The sequence below is a fragment of the Sphaeramia orbicularis genome, chromosome 4 (assembly GCF_902148855.1).
Source record: "Sphaeramia orbicularis chromosome 4, fSphaOr1.1, whole genome shotgun sequence".
Classification (NCBI taxonomy): Eukaryota; Metazoa; Chordata; class Actinopteri; order Kurtiformes; family Apogonidae; genus Sphaeramia; species Sphaeramia orbicularis.
In genome coordinates this window covers 8,561,350-8,582,746 of record NC_043960.1, presented here as the reverse complement: position 1 = coordinate 8,582,746, position 21,397 = coordinate 8,561,350, and the positions used below count along the sequence as shown (strand labels likewise).

At 35.6% G+C, this 21,397-nt stretch overlaps 1 protein-coding gene across 1 annotated transcript in view; it reads left to right on the top strand.

Moving 5' to 3' along the window:
- LOC115418495 (ribonucleoprotein PTB-binding 1-like) overlaps positions 1-12,598 on the top strand; it is a 48,591-nt gene extending 35,993 nt beyond the window's left edge. Inside the window, exons 9-10 of the mRNA XM_030132990.1 lie at positions 442-660; positions 11,114-12,598. Coding sequence (XP_029988850.1) covers positions 442-660; positions 11,114-11,254 — 360 coding nt within the window. The 3' untranslated portion in view covers positions 11,255-12,598. The remainder of the gene's footprint in view (positions 1-441; positions 661-11,113) is intronic.
- Positions 12,599-21,397: the final 8,799 nt, after the last annotated feature.

The window sequence follows — 21,397 nt, the reverse complement described above, 5'->3', positions numbered from 1 at the left end:
AATGAATCAACACTATGTATCCACAGACTGTATCAGTCACTGAATAAAGTTTTCATCCCAACTCTGCCGTTGTCATTAGCAACCCATGACTCTCTACTCCCCCTAGTGGCCACAAACATTCACAGTGACGTTATTTCAGATCATATCTCTGCAGTAAAATATTACTGCAGTGTTAAAAAAAAAAAAGAGTATAAAGATACATTTTGGTAATATTTGTTTATTTTAAAGTAGAAATAGTACATATAACTCATTTTAAATTAGTCAAAATGTTGGAGTAAATAAATACATTTTGCTAAATTCAAGCAGTCACACACTTTTGCCGGTATGGCCGTGAAATAGGCTGTAAAATGGGCATTAAATTCTGTCTTAAAAGTCTTAAATGTAACTTGTATACACCTGTAGAAACCCTGTGTACCACGCCCATGTGTTTCTCTGTTCCAGGAGGTCGATGTGTGTAAACCTCTGGGCGTGTCTCTTCACGCCGTCAGTAACGGGGCCCCTCCTCCCCCCGCCGTCCTCCCGGCCGCCGCCGTGCTCCCGGCCTACAGCACACTGCCATTAATGCCCGGCTTCCTCGGAGCACCACACCCGGCGGCCGCCGCACCAGGCCCCGTCACACACGCACACACCGCCGCCACCGACTGGAACACCTACTACTATGTAAGTAAGAAAACCCACAGAAATATACCGATTTTTATGGGTCATTTTAACTTGTTTTACATTAGTAGGTGGATGTTGTCGTTGACCATAAAAACCAAAAAACAGATCATTCAACCTCTATAGCGGGGGTATCAAACTCATTTTAGTTCAGGGGCCATGACCAGCCCAGTTTGATCTGAAGTGGGCCGGACAAGTAAAGTAACAACTAGGGCTGTCAGAATTAATGCAGATAAATCCATCATCATGATTAATCTGATTAAAAATTTTAACGCAATTAACTCATCTGCTGTGCAGGATGACTCTGAACGTCTCTGCCAAAGCATTTGGGTCAGTTTGTCCAAGTAGAGTTAGCGTCGCACATGTGCAGATGGTCAGTTGGTTCGGTAGTGACAGGCAGCAGAGCCAACCCATAAAGATGGAAGACACTAAACAGTACGTTGGCCCTCTGGATGGAAATATGAGGACAAAAAAACCAAGACGGAACAGTCGATGGAGTTAATCTATTATACACACTCTGCAGGAAGGAGTTTTATTTTCATTGAAGCACTTCCATCTTAAAATACCACATTAATCTATCAGTTAAGAATCCAAAAGGACAAATTTTACCAAATTTGGAATAACTGGATTTTATTCATAGCCCCCACAAAAGCAAACTTTGTTTGATCACACTGGCAATATTTTTCTTTGTAATACGCTTATTTAATTTCTGACTGGTTATCGATGATCATTTCTATGACAGTGACAGCATTACCCCCCCCCCCCCGATTTCTTTACACAGTTCCATATATGTTATTCAATCTTTAAGTTGTATCAGAGTGTTCTTTCAGTGAGTATATGAGCCCCATTTGGTTATGTTTATTCTGCACAAACCAGATCATCCTCTGGATAATGTATATCCATTGTGGTTACCTGAATGCAATGGCTGTGAAATTTAAGATATTAAAGGAGAATGGTCACTACAAGGATGAATGAACTTTTTTCCACGATCCGAGGCTTTTCATTTTTGAGACTGGTTTGCCTTATGGGCTGGTGAAGTGCATCTTCTGAACTCAAAACAAAAACTGGAATGACATTTGTCTCTTTTTTTTTTTTTTTTTTTACTAATGTCGATCTGCTGGTGAATTTAGCTGTTCATTCCAAATAAAGATACAATAAAAAAAAAAACACATTAACGCAAAGCGTACATCAGTTGAGGTTTCTGCTAGTACTTCAGCTAACACGTCACTCAGCTTGTGACAAACACGTTAAGTACATATATATTCCCTACTTTCTTCAATCTGTGTGCTCATGCAAATTGAAAAGGGATTAATATAGGTTAAAAATGAATGATATTTAATCGTGATTAATCGAAATTAATCCATAGCAACCCTGTGATTAGTCTGGTAAAAAAAAAATTGTCAGCACCAGTAATAACACAGTAACCTATAGATAATTACTCCAAATGTTTCTCTTTGTTTTAGCACAAAAAAGTAAAAGTGTGACTCATGCAAATGCAAACAATATTATGCCTCAGCTTCTCATTTCCACATGGGTTACAACTGATAAATCACCGTGGATCTACAAAGACACAACACACTTCATAACAGGCTGAACATTGTTAAAATTCCACTTGTTTGTCTTAAATTTCAGGTTGCACATGTATGTTCATGTTATTCTCATTTTTTGTGAAAATATAGTCTGTAAATGTAAACATTTTGACCATGCAATTTAACTTTTTTTCACACTAAAACAAAAAAAGAAGGTAATTACGCTGTTATTTTACTGGTCTGATCCACTTCAGATCATATTGGTCTGTATGTGGCCTTTGAACTAAAATGGTTTCGACATCATAAATCGTTAATATCTTCAGTATAAACTTTGCATTTCACAAATTCATCTCATGGGCCGGATTAGAGCCTTTGGATTTGGACCATGGGTCACATGTTTGACATCCCTGCTTTATAGTTTGAAATAACCTTTAGGGGAAGCCTGAGGGCATTTGTGGCACTTCAATGTCATATTTTGTTTTCATATCTATGTATAGGTTTTTGTTTTTTGTTTGTTTTGTTTTCTTATCTGTTTCATTTATAAGAACTAAGAAGGATTATTTTATTTTGTTGCATATTTGAAATAAACAAAACTAAATTAATGGACTAAATAAGCCAATAAATATTAATATTCTCTGTTCTGTAAATCTGTTCTCTATTGTTTGAAAGTGTTCGCTATGAAAAAAATGTCATTAATTAAAAAAAAAAAAATTGGCGTGAATTATCAACAGATAAAGTTTATTTAATTTCTTGCTATTTATTTTCCAACGGATTCTTAAAAATGTTCATGGTCTGTAATTACTTCAACTCCACAGAGAATCCAGCTCTTATATGTTCTGATTGTACTAGCTGGTATTTATACTGAGACTGCCTTTCATTCTTTGAGCACATTTGATCATATTTTACACAGATTTCTTTGTCTATTTCACCTATTTTTGAGCTGCTTCCTGCTTTTGGTTGATAATGAAAATCCCACTGTCTCTGTGTTTACTCAGCCTTGGTTCACTGTGGACCCATTCACCATTCTCCTGCTCTGAGTTTTACGTTTTTTTTAAAAATACACATCCTTATTTAAAATACACTTGATTTCATTTGACTTCAAGCTTCTGTCAATGAAACAGTATTTAATGCATGTTTTATAGTAGACGTCCTTAAGCCTGTCAAAGGCAAGAAAACCTGTTACCTGTGTGATATTTAAGTGAAGAAAAGTAGAGTTCACCCACGTCACAGAATATGAAGAAGAAAGACTAACTGATGAAGGCCACGATGTAGCTTTGATATAGTTGTTCTATACTTTAAATACAGTAGTTTTTGTTACTAAGGTGAAGTATATTAAAGACATAACTTTAACGTGATTCTACAGTCGTGGAAAAAATTATTAGACCATCAAAAGTCATCAAAAACAATGTTTATGCAATCCAGTACTAACTCCTGTGTGTATCATGTGACTAAAACAGACAGAAAAGAAAACATGGAATGCCTAAAAGCACTGTTTTTGTCAGTACAGTGCCATAGATATTGATGGAAGAACTGAAGTGATTTTGGTTATTATCGAGAAAACATGGAAAATGGATAGATATCAGCTCTGAAATTAAACTACTATGAGCTTTTTTTGTTGTTATCATTCTATTTGTCCAAACAAATGTACCTTTAGTTGTACCAGGCATTAAAATGAACAAGAAATTGAAGAAAATAAGGGTGGTCTATAATTTTTTCTGCAACTTTATGTAGTATTGATATTCCAAACTGTCCCCAGCAGGGAGAGTTTAAATATCAGAACCCACTTACGAGCAAAACCAACAGTAAAACAACGCTATGTATCCACAGTCTGTGTCACTCACTGACTAAAGTATAAAATTCACTGTTTACACACATCTGTATTATGATATCACCAAGATTTCTCAGCTGAACTAAAGCGTAGTCGATCCATATAATAATAATAATAATAATAATAATAATCCATTTTATTTGTATAGCGCTTTTCATAGAACTCAAAGATACTTTACAAACAGCAGATTAAAAACAGAAATGAAACACTTAAAAAATAGATAAAAAGCAGGTGCAAAAGGCAGGTGTACGAATATAAAACAATTAAATATTAAAATTAAACATTAATAGTAATCAATACCCATAACACCTGTGTCTTACAACAGGGGTCTCAAACTCATTTTAGTTCAGGAGCTACATATAGTCCACCTGGCTCTCAAAAATAATAACAGTGAAAAAAGTAAAATTATGACCATGTTTACGTCTTAAAATATTCTTCAAAGAAAATCTGAAGAACATGAACAACCACAAACAACTTGAAGTTTCATATGAAAAATAAGCCCAATTTATGGCTTTATCATTTACACATGTGCATTACAACTGACAGATCAACGTGGATCTACAAACACACAAAACATTCAGTAAAAAGCAGAATATTGTTAAAATTGCACTTATTTTTCTGATGATGCGCCATGATGTTCAGATTTGTTCAATTTTTCACACTTTTTGTGGAAAGATGGTTTGTAAACGTACACATTTTTGTGTAATTTTACTTTTTTACATTAAAACCAAGAGAAAAGTTTGGAATTTTTTTTGGGGGGGGGTCATGTACTAGAACACACTTAGTTCTACCAAAACCTCCAATGAATCAACACTATGTATCCACAGACTGTATCAGTCACTGAATAAAGTATAAAGCTAATAGTTTACACACATCTGTATTATGGTATCATCAAGATTTCTCAGCCGAACTAAAGCGTAGTCGATCCAAATAATAATAATAATAATAATAATAATAGTGATAATAATAATAATAGTGATAATAATAATAATAATAATAATAATAATGATAATAATAATGCATTTTATTTGTATAGCGCTTTTCATAGAACTCAAAAGACACTTTACAAACAGCAGATAAAAACAGAAACCAAACACACAAAAAATAGATAAAAAAGCAGGTGCAAAAGGCAGGTATATGAATAGAAAACAATTAAATATTAAAATTAAACATTAATAGCAATCAATACCCATAACACCTGTGTCTTACAACAGGGGTCTCAAACTCATTTTAGTTCAGGAGCTACATATAGTCCAATTGGCTCTCAAAAATAATAACAGTGAAAAAAGTAAAATTATGACCATGTTTACGTCTTAAAATATCCTTCAAAGAAAATCTGAAGAACATGAACAACCACAAACAACTTGAAGTTTCTTATGAAAAATAATTCCAATTTATGGCTTTATCATTTACACGTGCATTACAACTGACAGATCAACGTGGATCTACAAACACACAAAACATTCAGTAAAAAGCAGAATATTGTTAAAATTGCACTTATTTTTCTGAAGATGCACCATGATGTTCAGATTTGTTCAATTTTTCACACTTTTTGTGAAAATATAGTTTGTAAACGTACATATTTTCATGTAATTTTACACTAAAACCAAGAGAAAAGTTTTGAATTTTTTTTTTTTTTTTTTTGGGGGGGGTGGGGATGTCACATACTAGAACACACTTAGTTCTACCAAAACCTCCAATGAATCAACACTATGTATCCACAGACTGTATCAGTCACTGAATAAAGTATAAAGCTAATTGTTTACACACATCTGTATTATGGTATCATCACGTTTTCTTCTTCAGATTAAATCTCATAGCTGCTTATTTTGACAGTCTATTAAAATAACACTCTTATAATCTTCATGTGTTGCATCAGCTGATAGTTTACATTATAGCTTTGTTAGCTTAGCTCTGTTTTTAGACTGAAAACAGCCACAGTCAAACCACAAATCACCTGTTTTCTGTACAGTTTGTGTTGTCAGCAGCTGAACTAAAGATCTGTTTGGAATCCAACAAACAAGGTCAGAACTGTCAGTTTAGTCACTTTTTTCTTTGACACTGAAAGTTGTTTTTTACAGTTTTTATCCCAACTCGTAACTATCTGCCGTTGTCATTAGCAACCCATGACTCTCTACTCCCCCTAGTGGCCACAAACATTCATAGTGATGTTATTTCAGGTTATATCTCTGCAGTAAAATATCATTGCAGTGTTCACAAAATAAAAGTATAAAGATAAATTTGGTAATATTTGTTTATTTTAAAGTAGAAATACTCCATATAACTCCTTTTAAACTATTCTAAATTATTATTTTTTTTGTTGAAAATAGTCTGAGAGTTGCTTTTTGGTTGTATTTATTCCTTGGACACAAATAAGGACAGTAAATGTTTGTTTGGAATGTTGAGTATAGCTGCTCAGAAAGCTATTAATTAAAAATAGTAAAATGTAAATGCCGCAACCCTGGAAGACTGGCATCAAATTGTTTACATGGGTTTTGTGATGGAACAAATCACATTCTACAACATACTCCAAAATGATAGATTTGATAAAATATGGGAGAAATGGAGGACATATATCTTATTAAGACAACCGGACTTTGTGTCGATTTTTTTTATTTTTATTTATATATTCTTTTTTCTTTAGGAAACTGCATTTATCTGTATATTGTTATTATAATTTATTTGATTATGTACACCCAGGGTGTGATTTGCTGGGGGTGGGGTGGGGGGGATCAATACCCCTCTCTGGTTTTTACATCCCTACATCTACTCAATGAATTTCTTTTTCAGGGGGGCAGGCAACCAATGTAAATAACAGGCAGGTTGTGTCAGTTTTCTTCTACTTATATCCTACATTACTGGCACTAACGTTCACCTGAACCCAACTGTCGGCAGTCTCAGAATCTGCGAATGTCCCCATGCACTGGGGCGCTTTAAAGGAGGGGTAAACGTGACAAATTCATGGGGGGGGGGGGGGCATAGAGCAGTGGAGGGGGTCCACAGGTTAGAAGTTGTGAAAATTTTGTGTAAGAGAGGAATAGAACCAGGGAGTTGGATGTTTAAAGTATGTAAAGTTTCACTTTCATTTCACGCCAGCGTTAGTTACGTTAGTTATGGACCACACCTCCATGTATATAACTGCCCCCCCCCCTTTCTTTTTTTTTCAGTTTTTTTGACAAATCGCACCCTGTGTACCCTGTTTTTAAATGTTTTTTATGTTTTTTTTCTGTATAAACCTTAACCCTAACCCTTGAAAAATAAAATTCTATTAAAAAAAAAAAAAAATAGACTGAGAGTACGACACCACTTACCTGTAAAATAGAGTTACGGCTGCAGAAACATACCGGTACATTAAGCTGGATTTACTGCACGGGTCATAACGGCGCCCACTGAATGTTTTCCCCCATTTGTTACCGTCAGGACTTTATGACCATTACACTTTTACCATATTTGAGTATTTACACTCATGGATGGTGTGAATTAGTGGATCATTCACACATTAACCCACAGAAAAACACCAGACTCACCGGCCTGTGGACTAAAACTACCATATCATTTATTTCCTGACATGTGGCGTCCAGATCAGCGGTGCACCTTTAGATTTATCTGTACTGTGGGGAGGGAGGGTGTGATGACGTGGGCAGACAGGGTCCAGACGCCCCAGAAAAGCCGCCTCTGAAGAGATTTATGTTTGTTTGCACAGAGAGTCTCTGTAGCCTTCAGTCGAAGCGAAGACCTTCGGTGTGTGATCCCAGAGCACACACAGACTCGCACACAAACGCACAAGACGTTTGATTTATTGTCAAATTCCACGACTTGTCTCCGTCATCGTGACTGTCTCCTTTTTCTTTCGGCTGATTCTTTTTATTTATCCGCTGTTTGATCTCGTGATCCGTACAGTGATGTTTATAAAAAGGAGCATGACGGGAACAAAAAGACCCAGATTTGGGAGTAGATGTCAAATCCAGCTCTCCTTTTTAGAACTGTCTAAAAGTCAGTTGTATAGAGATTTTGAAAGTTTATACAGTGGACTGAGTGTGTTTAGGCACAGTTTTCTCAGGTTTTTTAGGGTAACCAGTGGGATATGGCCTACAACTGAAAATCAGAACATACAGTCGCGGAAAAAATTATTACTCAAAAGGAATATTTGTCTCAGAGCTACCACATCTACTTTAAAACACTGTCGGCGCATAACAATACATTCCCTTTACAGGTTCTATCTAGTGGAAGATTTATAAATCTGTTGTGTAAGTGTATATAAACCAATATATTCAGCAGCGGAAAAAAATATTAGGCCGTCAAAAGTCATCAGAAACAATGGTTATGCATTCCTATGTGTATCGTGACTAAAACAGACAGAAAAGAAAACATGGAATGCCTAAAAGCACTGTTTTTGTCAGTGCAATGCCATAGATATTGATGTAAGAACTGAAGTGATTTTGGTTATTATCAAGAAAACATGGAAAATAGATAGATATCAGCTCTGAAATTAAACTACTATGAGCTATTTTTGTTGTTATCATTATATTTGTCCAAACAAATCCACCTTTAGTTGTACCAGGCATTAAAATGAACAAGAAATGGAAGAAAACAAGGGGTGGTCTAATAATTTTTTTCGCGACTGTACTATATACCATGACCAAATATAAGAAACCGGATCAGAATGACCTGTTTAAGGCCCAGTTTACACAACAATGCTCTCAGGTGAAAATGTCAAAATATTTGATCAGATGTGCCTTTCGTTTAGAGGGTAACTGTTGTTAGAGGTTGAAAACGCAAGAAAGTGAAACCACCTTCCAGAGTGGAAGTCTTAAAAACGATCCACTCTTGTGTCATCGTCTAAAGCAGTAGTTTCCAACCTTTTTTGTCTCATGACCCCATTTTAACATCACAAATTTCTGGCGACCCCAGACATTCAAAACGGAGACATTTTTTTGCTTGAAGTAATTTGTTTTCGATCATGTAATAGTTTGTTATACTATGTTGCAAATAAACGTTTATTTTAGATGACATTTAGTCTATATAATGTATATTATTATGGACGGAGGCAGAAAAGCCAGGTGTAGATTACTGCACAAAGGGAGAATTTGATTTTCCTTGGTCAGGATATGTACAGTCAGTCCAGCTTGGATTTACAAGGCTGACAATTAAAACTGAACAAACAAGAACTCAAACTATGAATTATGAAAGAGCTGCAGCATCTGAAACTGACCACAATGAACATTTGACAGATCAACAGAACCACAGTGCTGCAGTTTCAGACTCAGTTTGTCATGTCTTTTATGGATTGGGATTGTCTCTGTCAACTCACCATATATTTTTTATTAATACGTTTGTTTTTTTTTTTAATCATTTTTATCAATTACTAGAAATTCCAGGGGACCCCACGGTTGAAAACCACTGCCTTAGGTGATGTTGTTTATGTTCTTTGGGAGTTCTTCTTTGTTCCTGCCATAACGTAACAACAATAATGTGTTTTTGCCTTCGGGCCAGTTCATGGTAATTATTTTTCCTGAATGAATCTCACCCAGAAAACCAACTGCATCTCAGTTTCCTCTATTACACAGGTGTCAAACACATGGCCTGGGGGCCAAATCCAGCCCCTGGGATGAATTTGTGAAATGTAAAAATTACACTTAAGATATTAACAATCGAGGATGTTCATTCTAAAGTGGGTCAGACCAGTAAAATCCTATCATAATATCCTATAAATAATGAAAAAAAGCTATTTTTTTCTTTTTGTTTTAGTGTCAAAAAAGTAAAATTACACAAAAATGTTTACATTTACAGACTAGCTTTTCACAAAAAATATGAACATCCTGAAATGTCTTAAGAGAAATATGTAGTATTTTAACAATATTCTGCCTTTTCTGAAATGTTTTGTGTATCTGTAGACCCACTGTGATCTGTAAGTTGGGATGCATATGTATAAATGATAAACTGAGGTGTAATATTGTTAAAATTACACTTATTTTTAGCTTACTGGCTGACAGGCTGTAAGCGATTGTCGTCATGCGGCGTCCGTCAGTGTCGGCGTCCGTTACAAAAATTTCAATCGTTGTTTCAATCAAAACTACAATTCTGATTGACTTCAAACTTGGTATACAGCTTCTTTATGATGATGTCAACAAAAGTTAGTGAAATTATTTGGATCCGGATCTGATTCTGGATTAGGGGCAACTTTGAAAAATTTCCCCATTATAAGAGATAGGAAGTGGATAGATGCAATAACTCTCAGTAAATGTAAATGATATCCAGTGTAAATTTCTACAGTCCAGCCCTGATGGGGAGATGACCAAAACATAATGGCCACATGCTGATCAGGATCTTCTTCTGGATCCAGGAACTTACGGAAAATTTAACATGAGCTCTTATGGGGAAAAAATTTCTGTCGTCTTCTTCTCCCAAACTCCAGTTCTGATTGACTTCAAACTTGGTATACAGCTTCTGTATGATGACGTCAACACAAGGTATTGAAATTATTTGGATCCGGATCTGATTCTGGATTTGGTGCAACTTTCAAAAATTTTCCCATTATAACAGATAGGAAGTGGATTGATCCAGTAAATCAGTATCAATGATATCAAGTTGGAATTTGAATTTTTTTACAGATCTGATTGGAATATGACCAAAACATGGGCTATTTCTGTAATAGAATAAATACACATAACTGCGGATAATAAATGGCATCTGGATACATTTCCCAAAGCTTTTAATTTGGCCAATAAGCTACAGGGCCATTGGTCCTATTTTTTTCTTAAGAATTTTCAGGTTTTTCATATTTGTTTATGTTACGTTCAAGTACTGTAGCTGTAGCTGTAAACATTTTAATTACGGAATTTTACTTTTTTCACTCAAAAACATAAAGAAAACATTGGAGTTGATATTATTTCCAAGTTCTTACCCTATTATTTACATTATTTTACTGCTCCGGCCCACTTTATTTCATATTAGGCTGTGCGTGACCCCTGAACTAAAATGAGTTTGACGCCCCTGTTCTATTAACAGATCAGGAGGTCAAATTTGAGGGTTGAAAAGGTTGAAAGGTTGAAAAACACTGCTCTAACTCTTGCGTCTTTTGTCATTTCTGTCGCTTCAGAACCAGACACGGGGTCACAAGCGGGAGTATCCTCAGTTGGCGGTGCAGGAAGTGACATCATCGGACGGCGCCTACATCGGGCAGCACTCCCAAGGCCTGGGCGGTCAGTACGCCGACTACTTTAAGAGGAAGAGGCTCTAGTATCAACCAAACCACCTTAAAGCCTAACGCTTAGAGAGGGAGCCGCTCACAGTCCGGCGTCTCCTGGATGTCACAGCTCCCTCTAGTGGCCTTTCTGTGGCGGCCATTTTGCATCCCTTCAAGTAGGTGTTGAGTTTTGTAGAATTTCGGGTTGCAAATGGCGCAAAGTGAAAGCAAGCCATAGTGCTCTTTGATATTGGCACTTGTGTAAACACTTAAACACAAACATAGTGTTGCTTTTGTCCTGTTCAAGCCTTAACTCTTTATCCTAAACTGTTGTTTCTCAGCCAGTGTGTGTGTCCACTGTACAAAATATCACCTTGTACATTTTTTTTTTTTTCTAGTGTAATGTAAACTACAGAGTGTCGTATGTGTACGTAGAAGCTGCTTTCCTATTCGCTGCCAGGCTCAGATCTGCCTCGAGGCTGATCTTACGGTCATCTCCCGTCTAGTGTTTTCCCTCCTCGCGCTTTGATTCGTCGGTCCCACTCACATCCGTTTGTTCCCGCTTCAGTGTTTTGTCTTTGGTTTTTTTCTCTCGTTTCCTTTCATCGGCCCGGTTTCTCCTTTTATATCTGTGGCGTTTGGAGTGCTAGCTCGTGCGTCGTCCACCGGTGTGTGTGTGTGTATGTGTGTGTTTGTCGTTCCGTGTGTTGTCGATATGCTGTATCCGTAGGAAGTGTCAGCCATTTCAATCCCAACGTTGGGAGCACATCAGGAAAAAAAAAAACGGGGCCTGAAACAATCAAAGCCCTTAATTGTGGTGATTCACAATAGCTTCCCTCAGTTGAGTTTGCTTTTAACAGCCAACGAATGGACCTTTCTTCTAAAGACTGGACGAACAAAATAAAGGCTGGTGTATATACCGTGTAAAACAGAATATATAAAGCCATGCATAACATACAATATCATATATAATGGATATTCTAGTGGCTCTTTTGCCAGCGTTTTGTTTGACATGAATGAAAGGAAAACATTTACGATGTCTTTTGAGTTTTTTTTATTTCAATCTGAACTGTTATATATTTGTAATATAATACTATTTCAAGGCAACTGAAGTCACTTATTGAACTGAATTGTATGAATTTTAATGTAATTATCTGGTTTGGCTGCCATTATTTTAATATTAAGCCAAATGTTAGGGCACAGCTCTCTCCTCTTCTCTCCATTCAGTTCAGAATGTAGAATTTTTTTGTGTGTGTTGCATAATAGTTTTTTCCACAATATCTTTTTAGACGTTTTATAATTTTCCAGAATCAAACTTTTTTTTGCTCATGCAACTAACTGTGCATGTCTTTTTCACGAGGTGCAAACAATCACTTGCATCTTAATTTCCTAATATAAATCTATGTTGATATTAGGGCTGCACGATTCTGGCAAAAATGTGAATCACGATTTTTTTTTTTTTTTTTTTTTTGCTTAGAATTGACATCACGATTCTCTGGCATGATTTTTTTCACCAAATGTTTATTGCACCGCTGTCAAGGAAAATGGGTTCTTTTACCTCTGGTTCGCGTCTTTTATATCACTCCGCAAGTAGTCCGGTCACTTATGGTCCCGGTTGCTAAGCGACGTCAGCTGATCTGTGAAAGTTTACAGTGCAAAGAAACTTCCAAGCCGGCACAATGGAATTTTTTAATGTAAATTTTTTGGAGACTTTTGATTCTTGGTTAAAGGCCGAGTTATCCTCACCGGCAAAGAAAAGAAAAGGAGAAGAAGAAGTGAAAGTAACGAGATACTTGGATCTGGATGACAGAAAAGAAGACCGACATGAGATTAACACCGCCGAATGCGAATCTTTATCGGGCACCAGTTAATTTTTCATTCATTTCACTCTCTTTACCGCAGACGTTCCTCTGCTGTACTTCACTCTTTCCTCACTCAACGACTCACGTGTTGTAAAGACGCTTTACCATTGGTTGAGGGAGGAGGAGGCGGTGTTTCTGCGTTTGTGGGCATTTGTTTGTAACGCAGCCCGTGAAATAAAACGCTTAAGAATCGTCCGTGTTTAGAAATGAGATGTGTGAATCGAGATCGCGATCTTTTAACGATTAATTGTGCAGCCCTAGTTAATATTATGCAGAGCTTCGAATTTATTTGACAGTTAAATAAATAAATAAATAAAAATCACTTTGCTGTCTTGGACTAATCCTGTTTTTATTACAACAGTTAATAATATAAATGCAAAGGCTGTGAAGTGAGTAAGTGAAGGCTTTGATTTGCGTTTATCCCAGAGGAGAGGGCTTCATATTTTAATACAACAGCTCGGACATTTGGTTTGTGACGTGCACAGGCCTCTTGTCTTAAACCAGCCGGCAATAACAAAGACTCCTACTACTGTAGAAAGTTGAATGTATGACGTTTATTTTCTGGTGTAAACGGTTTAAAAAAAAAAAAAAAAAAAAAAAAAACGCAGGATTTAACTTCTTCTATGTACAGCAAATGCACATACTCATGTTTGGTAAAGGCTTTGTACGTGTGAGTCATTGTATTCTGCTCGGAACTCTCTGATTCTGTATCATCCATCGAGCAGAGCGGTGTTTGCATCGCCATGGCAACTAAGCTCGCACACTGTGAAAACCAATAATAGGTAAGATAAGATAATGTGTACACTTTAGTTGAGTGGATTTCCATCCGTGGGATACCTTTGCATGTAAACAGTAATGGAAGAGCGGTGAGGGAGGCGTATATGTCCGCAGGTACCATTATTACATCCTGATAAAATGACTTTCTTCTAAACTAGAGGCAATATATACATATACATATACATATACATATACATATATATCTAGTCCTGCATGCTTTTTACATACACAGATGTGCACACGGCTCTTTCCGTTATCCATTATCCTCTTTGTCGACACGCTCCGTCTGCTCTTCATCCAATTACGTTTCCCGACTCGATTTCACTCGTACGTGTCTGAAGGTGTCGTATGTCTCACTTTCAGCCTGCAGAGAATTATATGTAACATCTGACTGTAACATATTTCATCCATAAAACAAAAGGAACAATTACAAATGGGTTCTTCCAGTTCGCAGGCTTCATTTATGTACAAAGCGTAAGTGTGTCAAATGTCCGGAGCGTCATGATGTTCCTAAATCTAAACGCCATAGGGTTCATTCCTGTTCTGCATGCTTTTCTCTATTCATAGTTGATTGGCCTTTTGTTTCCGTTGGCTTTAATGCATCTGATAAAAGTGGCTGCTGGAGGCTGATGTGTTGGAGGGCTTTCATTTTTGTGTTTTCTGTCTTTTCAAGTCTGTGCGCAAGAGAAAAAAGGGTCTAGTTTTACTGACAACGGTAGAGTCCACAGGGTGTATTGAATATTTATCTGTCAGACATAGATTAATAGGAAACTGATTTGATATTTTTGTAGCTTTTATTATTTTATCGCTCCTAAAACAGTTTGAAGAGGCAGCATAAATTACAGTAGTGGAAAAAAGTTTTCAGATACCCTAAAAATATACACAGTCTTAAATATTTTCATGAAATACATGCAGAAAAATCTTTTTTTTTTTTTTTTTTTTTTTTTTTTTTTTTTTTTATAGTTAACAAAAAACAAATGCACTGCAAAAATCCAAATCTTACTAAGTGTATTTTTCTAATTTCTGGTCAAAATATCTCATCACACTTAAAATCAGACATAATCACTTAAAGAGGAACTTTTCAGTGAGATATGAGAACTTATTTTTAGACAATAGATCTGGAAAATCTTATTTCAAGAAATCTTACCAAGACAATTTTCACTTGTTCCATTGGCAGGTTTTTTTTTTTGCTTAATTTAAGATTATTATTTTTTTTTTTTTTTTTTTTTTGCTTAGTTTAAGATACTTTTGCTTAGTACAAGATTTTGGTTTTTTTTGCTTAATTCAAGATTTTTTTTGCTTAGTTTAAGATTTTTTTTGCTTAATTCAAGATTTTTTTGCTCAGTTTAAGATACTTTTGCTTAGTACAAGATTTTTTTTGCTTAATTCAAGATTTTTTTTTGCTTAGTTTAAGATACTTTTGCTTAGTACAAGATTTTTTTTTTTTTTTTTGCTTAATTCAAGATTTTTTTTTGCTTATTTAAGATTTTTTTTTTTTGCTTAATTCAAGATTTTTTTGCTCAGTTTAAGATACTTTTGCTTAGTACAAGATTTTTTTTTTTTTTGCTTAATTCAAGATTTTTTTTTTTTGCTTAGTTTAAGATTTTTTTTTGCTTAATTCAAGATTTTTTTTACTTAGTTTAAGATTTTTTTTGCTTAATTCAAGATTTTTTTGCTCAGTTTAAGATACTTTGGCTCAGTACAAGACTTTTTTTTTGCTTAATTCAAGATATTTTTGCTTAGTTCAAGATTTTTTTGCTTCATTCAAGCAAAAAAATCTGCCAATGCAACAAGTGAAAATTATCTTGGTAAGATTTCTTGAAATAAGATTTTCAAGATCTACTGTCTAAAAATCAGTTCTTATATCTCACTGAAAAGTTACTCTTTAGGTGATTATGTCTTATTTTAAGTGTGATGAGATATTTTGACTAGAAATGAGAAAAATACACTTGGTAAGATTTAGATTTTTGCAGTGTTGGGCTGGACTGGACTGGAGCCACGCTTTGATTTGCTTCTTGGTGTGAGTGGATAAAAGTCGCCGGGTTGGACTCTGGTGTTTTCTTCCCACCAGGTGATCGCCCTCACCTCCAACCTTTCCAACAGGCAGCGCTCTGCACAGACACAAACGCCTGTCTGTGTTTGTGTGTGTTTGTGCTAAGATCACACAGATCTGTGTTGAGGAGGTGAACAGCTGAGGCAGCAGACTTCAGAAACACCGTCTGCTTGTTTGTTTTCCCGTCTGCCTACCTGCGCGTCGCTCTTCCTGATGCTGTGTTTTCCAGTCTGACTGTCTGCCATTATAGATTTAACTTCTACTGTCAGCCACGTCTGAATTATTTTAGCGGCGTTGTAACAGTCGCGTCAGCCTTTTTCTGCATTACGTCTCGTTCACTCTGAAGCTTTTACTGCGTGCGTTACGGTATCAGTCTGCTGATGTTAATACCGTGACGCCACAGCTGAGTAAGCACAAAACGTATTTACACCAAACTCAAGTCAAGACTTAAGGAGAAGTTTTAGGAGAAAGCAAATCTGAGGGAAAATTAAAAACATTTTAACCCAGTGTTTTTCAAGCTTGGGGTCGGGACCCCACGTGGGGTCGCCTGGAATTCAAATGGGGTCGCCTGAAATTTCTAGTAATTGATTAAAACAAACAAACAAACAAAAAAAAATACTAATAAAAAAATATGGTAAGCGATAGAGACACACCTAGTCCATAAAAGACAAACTGTGAGTCTGAAACTGAAGCACTGTGGTACTATTTATCTTTGAAATGTTCATTGTGATCGGTTTCAGATGCTGCAGCTCTTTCATTACACTGGTCAACAACAAATTTGTTTAAGTTTTTTGAGCTGATTTAGGATAATTTTGGTGTGCTGAATCCAAAAATCACATTCATTTTGCTCAATCAGGTCAACTTTCTGAACTATGCTACATATTGGCTTTTTAACATTTTTGCTTACATTTATGGGCATTTTCACATCATATGATACAAAATTCTTTCATATTTCTTGCAATAAATGAGTTCTGAAGATTTTACTTTTGCCAATTTATGATTAATGTTTTTTTTAATATTACAGGTGAATGAAATGGCTTCGACTAGAAGATCTTGCAAAAATAAGCCTGACGTATTTTGCTACATCTGCGGTGAATACACCATTGTACCTAACAGGAATCAAGTCACAAGTTTCATAAAGTGTGCTTACCAATCTTATTTTGGTATTAATTATTATATTTTGTGAGAAGATCAAATTTTTCAAAATCAAATTAGCAAAAAAACCCTGACCTGATTGAGAAAAACAGATGTCATTTTTGGATTTAGCGGTACAAAATGGTCCTAATTCAGGTGAAAAAACCTAGACAACTTGCAAAAAACATTTTTTTGTAACCCAGTGTTATTCATAGTTTGAGTTCTTTTTGTTCAGTATTAATTGTCAGCCTTGTAAATCCAAGCTGGACTGACTGTACATATCCTGACCAAGGAAAATAAAATACTCACTTTGTGCAGTAATCTACACCTGGCTTTACTGCCTCCGTCCATAATAATATACATTATAGAGATTAAATGTTATCTAAAATTAACGTTTATTTGCAACATAGTATAGCAAACTATTACATGATCAAAAACAAATTAATTTTAGCAAAAAAAAAAAGTCTCCGCTTTGAATGTCTGGGGTTGACAGAAATTTGTGATGTTAAAATGGGGTCACGAGCCAAAAAAGGTTGAAAAACACTGTTTTAACCAGTTTGACCTCTTTACATGCAAACACAGACCAGCAAGTTAACCTCACTTTTTTTACACTCATGTACAGGAATGTGTAAATTGTTATTTTACCACTAAAATTGAATTCTGTTATTTTAACCCTTTCATGCATAGGTCACTACAGTGGACAGTTCTTCTCCAGCTGTTCTCTTGTATATTCATGGGTTTTGTTGTTTTAGTTCCATATCAGCCAACATAGTGGACACTTATGCATCATCCCATCATACACCGACATTCATACCATTACTGTAAATGTGCAGTTCTTGATAAACCTTATCTTCAGTGACATGTTTGAAAGTAAATCAATTGTTATTTGTTAGACAAAAGGTTTTTTTTTGCATATTATCTCCATGAAGTGAGTAATTACTAGCATTAGAATATGTTAGAATATGAGAAGACATTAGAGTAGCAGCATTAAAAATTTCATTGTTTTCATATCACTTTCTGATATTGGGTTTTAAACATGTTTCTTGACTTCAAAAATTAAATGCATGGATATTTTTGTAACTCCATAGAAAAAAAAGACTCGATCACATTGTTTTTTTCATGGCTAAGAAGGAATAAAAATACTAAAAAAATAAATCTTGACTCAAGTTCTCACAGTTCATGCATGAAAGGGTTAATTTTTCTTGCTGCTGCAGATGCCGTCAGTACAGACTAACTGCAATCCATGCTGCTTTTATCAAACCAATACAGCTCCCAAAAGAGAAATCCAACTTCCTGTTTTTGTGAAGTGCTAAACAATTAGTGAATGTTATGGAGAAACTGGTACATTTGCATGATTAAAGGTCATATTCTTAATGTAGCATAATTTTCAGTCAGATCCATTGCTACAGGAAGTCTTTACGTGTCGCTTATTTCAGTAAGAGTTTGATTTAAAACATCTTTCGGTAACACTTTACTTGAAGGTCTAGTTTATAATGCATTAAGTGCACATTCATCATGCATTTATAATGCATTTTAAGTCATTACAACAGTTTATGATCATGTGCAACAACTTATACCAAGGTTAATAAAGTATTATAATCATATTGGAAGGATGTGGCCCCTGTACTGAAGTGAGTGTGACACCCCTGGTCTAGTTGTTTGTTAAATAAACTACAATTCCAAAAGTCCAACACAACACAACAGAGGTTAAAGCTTGAATTTGACCTGATCTGAATATGCTGGAAAAAATCCAAATCTTACCAAGTGTATTTTTCTCATTTCTAGTCAAAATATCTCATCACACTTAAAATAAGACATAATCACCTGAAGAGGAACTTTTCAGTCAGATATAAGAACTTATTTTTAGACGACAGATCTTGAAAATCTTATTTCAAGAAATCTTACCAAGATAATTTTCACATTGGCACATATTTTTTGCCTGAATTAAGATTCACTTTTTTTTTTTTTTTTTTACTTAATTCAAGCAAAAAAAATCTGCCAATGGAACAAGTGAAAATTATCTTCTAAGATTTCTTGAAATAAGATTTTTTCTGTGACTGTACATTCGCTCATTAACAGACCCCTACGTCACCCAAATATCCTTAATCGGAGCCTGTGTCGATACTTGTAGTCGTGTGTTTGTGCAGGTGTAGCTCTGTAGGAATGTATTTCTGGTGGTGGTGGGGGGGTGAAGGAAAGAAAAGGAAAAGAGAAAGAGGAAAGAAGGGGGAAAACAACTCCAGCTGCCTTCAGCCTGTAGGGATTTTTTTTTTTTCTTTTTTTTTTTTTTTTGTGTGTGTGTCTTGTCTGCTCGCCCAGTGTGGAGTTGGTTCTGTCTGTCAGACTGCTGCATGTTGCACGTACCTGTAGAGCTGTCAAACACACACTCTGAAAATGTCTGCTCTATGCTTTTGTATCTGTAATTTATGGACTCTCTCTCCCAGACCTGCTTCTGCTGCTTTTACACCGCCATCCAAATCTATACGAACGCATTATCGCTCATATTTCTCCGCTTCTTTTCTTTTCTGTGGCATAAATTATCTAGCCTCTATAATAACCACCCCAGTGTGTGTGTGTGTGTGTATTTTTACCACATGTTGTCATTTTGTCCCCATCGATTAACATCCAAGTGCTCATATATGGACGCACAAGGTCACATTTGGCTCCGACTGCAATGGTTTTGTGCACAATAATCCCAAAAAACTAAACGAAATCTGCACCAATTACAGTTAAAGGATAAAGCTTTACATTATTATTATTTATTTATTTATTTATTTATTTTTTTTTTTTTTTAGTATTGTCATCAAATCCAGAAATGCATTGTCTGCTCTTGACACAAAACCTAAGCTCATTTGTTCATATTACAGATACGCATCTGTTCAATTGGCTCCAAGTTAAAAAAAAATCTCACATTTAATTAGTTATTTGCTAAAACAGCTTGGTTCTGTTTTTTTTTTTTTTTTTTTTTTTTTAAGAAAACATTGCTTTTGCTGTGGATTAATATGCATTTACTGCTATAGTGCGATTATGGCAGGATGATGATGTAGAGCTGAGTTTCATTGTAATGTGTCTATAGTTCAAAGGATTAAGCTACATTAGACTCACAAAGACACTGGATTTTCATGGATTTGCTGACATTAAGAAAAACACGACGTGAGTGAAATGAATTCAACCTGTTGGATTAAGTGAGCCGACGTCAGCTGCGTCCCACCTCTTTGTGCTTGATAAAAAGTGATGAAAAGCTCCGATTAATACCAGATTTATCACCCAGAATGCCGAGCTCCCACCCCCAGTGGACGGTCAGGAGCTTCAGGAAATCCGTTTTTAAGCAGAGATTGATTGAGTCGGTGGGTGTTTGTGTTTGAGCGGTCGTCGGGTTCATTTTTAGCAAAACGATCGATGAAAACACCCAGCAGGAGGTAAATAATGGAAGCCAAATGTTTGTTCACCTTGCATCGCTTTGTGCCCCGCACTGACATCTGAGTAAAAGTCTTAAGTTTTACCTTTTGTAGGTATGAGTTTAGTTTAGAAACCCTATATTTTCCCCAAAATATGTTGTCATGCTCAGCATTTATTTGCAGAAAAATGACACAAAATACTTAGAATAGTGCAAAGAAGTTTTTAATGTTTTAACTGGGTTAAAACACATGCATAGACATGATGACACCAGCTGGATCGATGCTAAAATAAGCTAAAATACGTGCGAGGGGCGGGGTTTGTTGTCCCTGGTACCACTGGTTACATTACACTGGGTTACAAAAATGTTTTTTACAAGTTGTCTAGGTTTTTTCAACTGAATTAGGACCATTTTGCACCGCTAAATCCAAAAATGACATCTGTTTTTCTCAATCAGGTCAGGTTTTTTTGCTAATTTGATTTTGAAAAATTTGATCTTCTCACAAAATATAATAATTAATACCAAAATAAGATTGGTAAGCACACTTTATGAAACTTGTGACTTGATTCCTGTTAGGTACAATGGTGTATTCACCGCAGATGTAGCAGAATACATCAGGCTTATTTTTGCAAGATCTTCTAGTCGAAGCCATTTCATTCACCTGTAATATTAAAAAAAACATCAATCATAAATTGGCAAAAGTAAAATCTTCAGAACTCGTTTATTGCAAGAAATATGAAAGAATTTTGTATCATATGATGTGAAAATGCCCATAAATGTAAGCAAAAATGTTAAAAAGCCAATATGTAGCATAGTTCCAAAAGTTGACCTGATTGAGCAAATTTAATGTGATTTTTGGATTCAGCACACCAAAATGATCCTAAATCAGCTCAAAAAACTTAAACAATAAATTTGTTGTTGACCAGTGTAATTATAGTATGAATATGGAACCATATGTTCATTCATCAGTACGT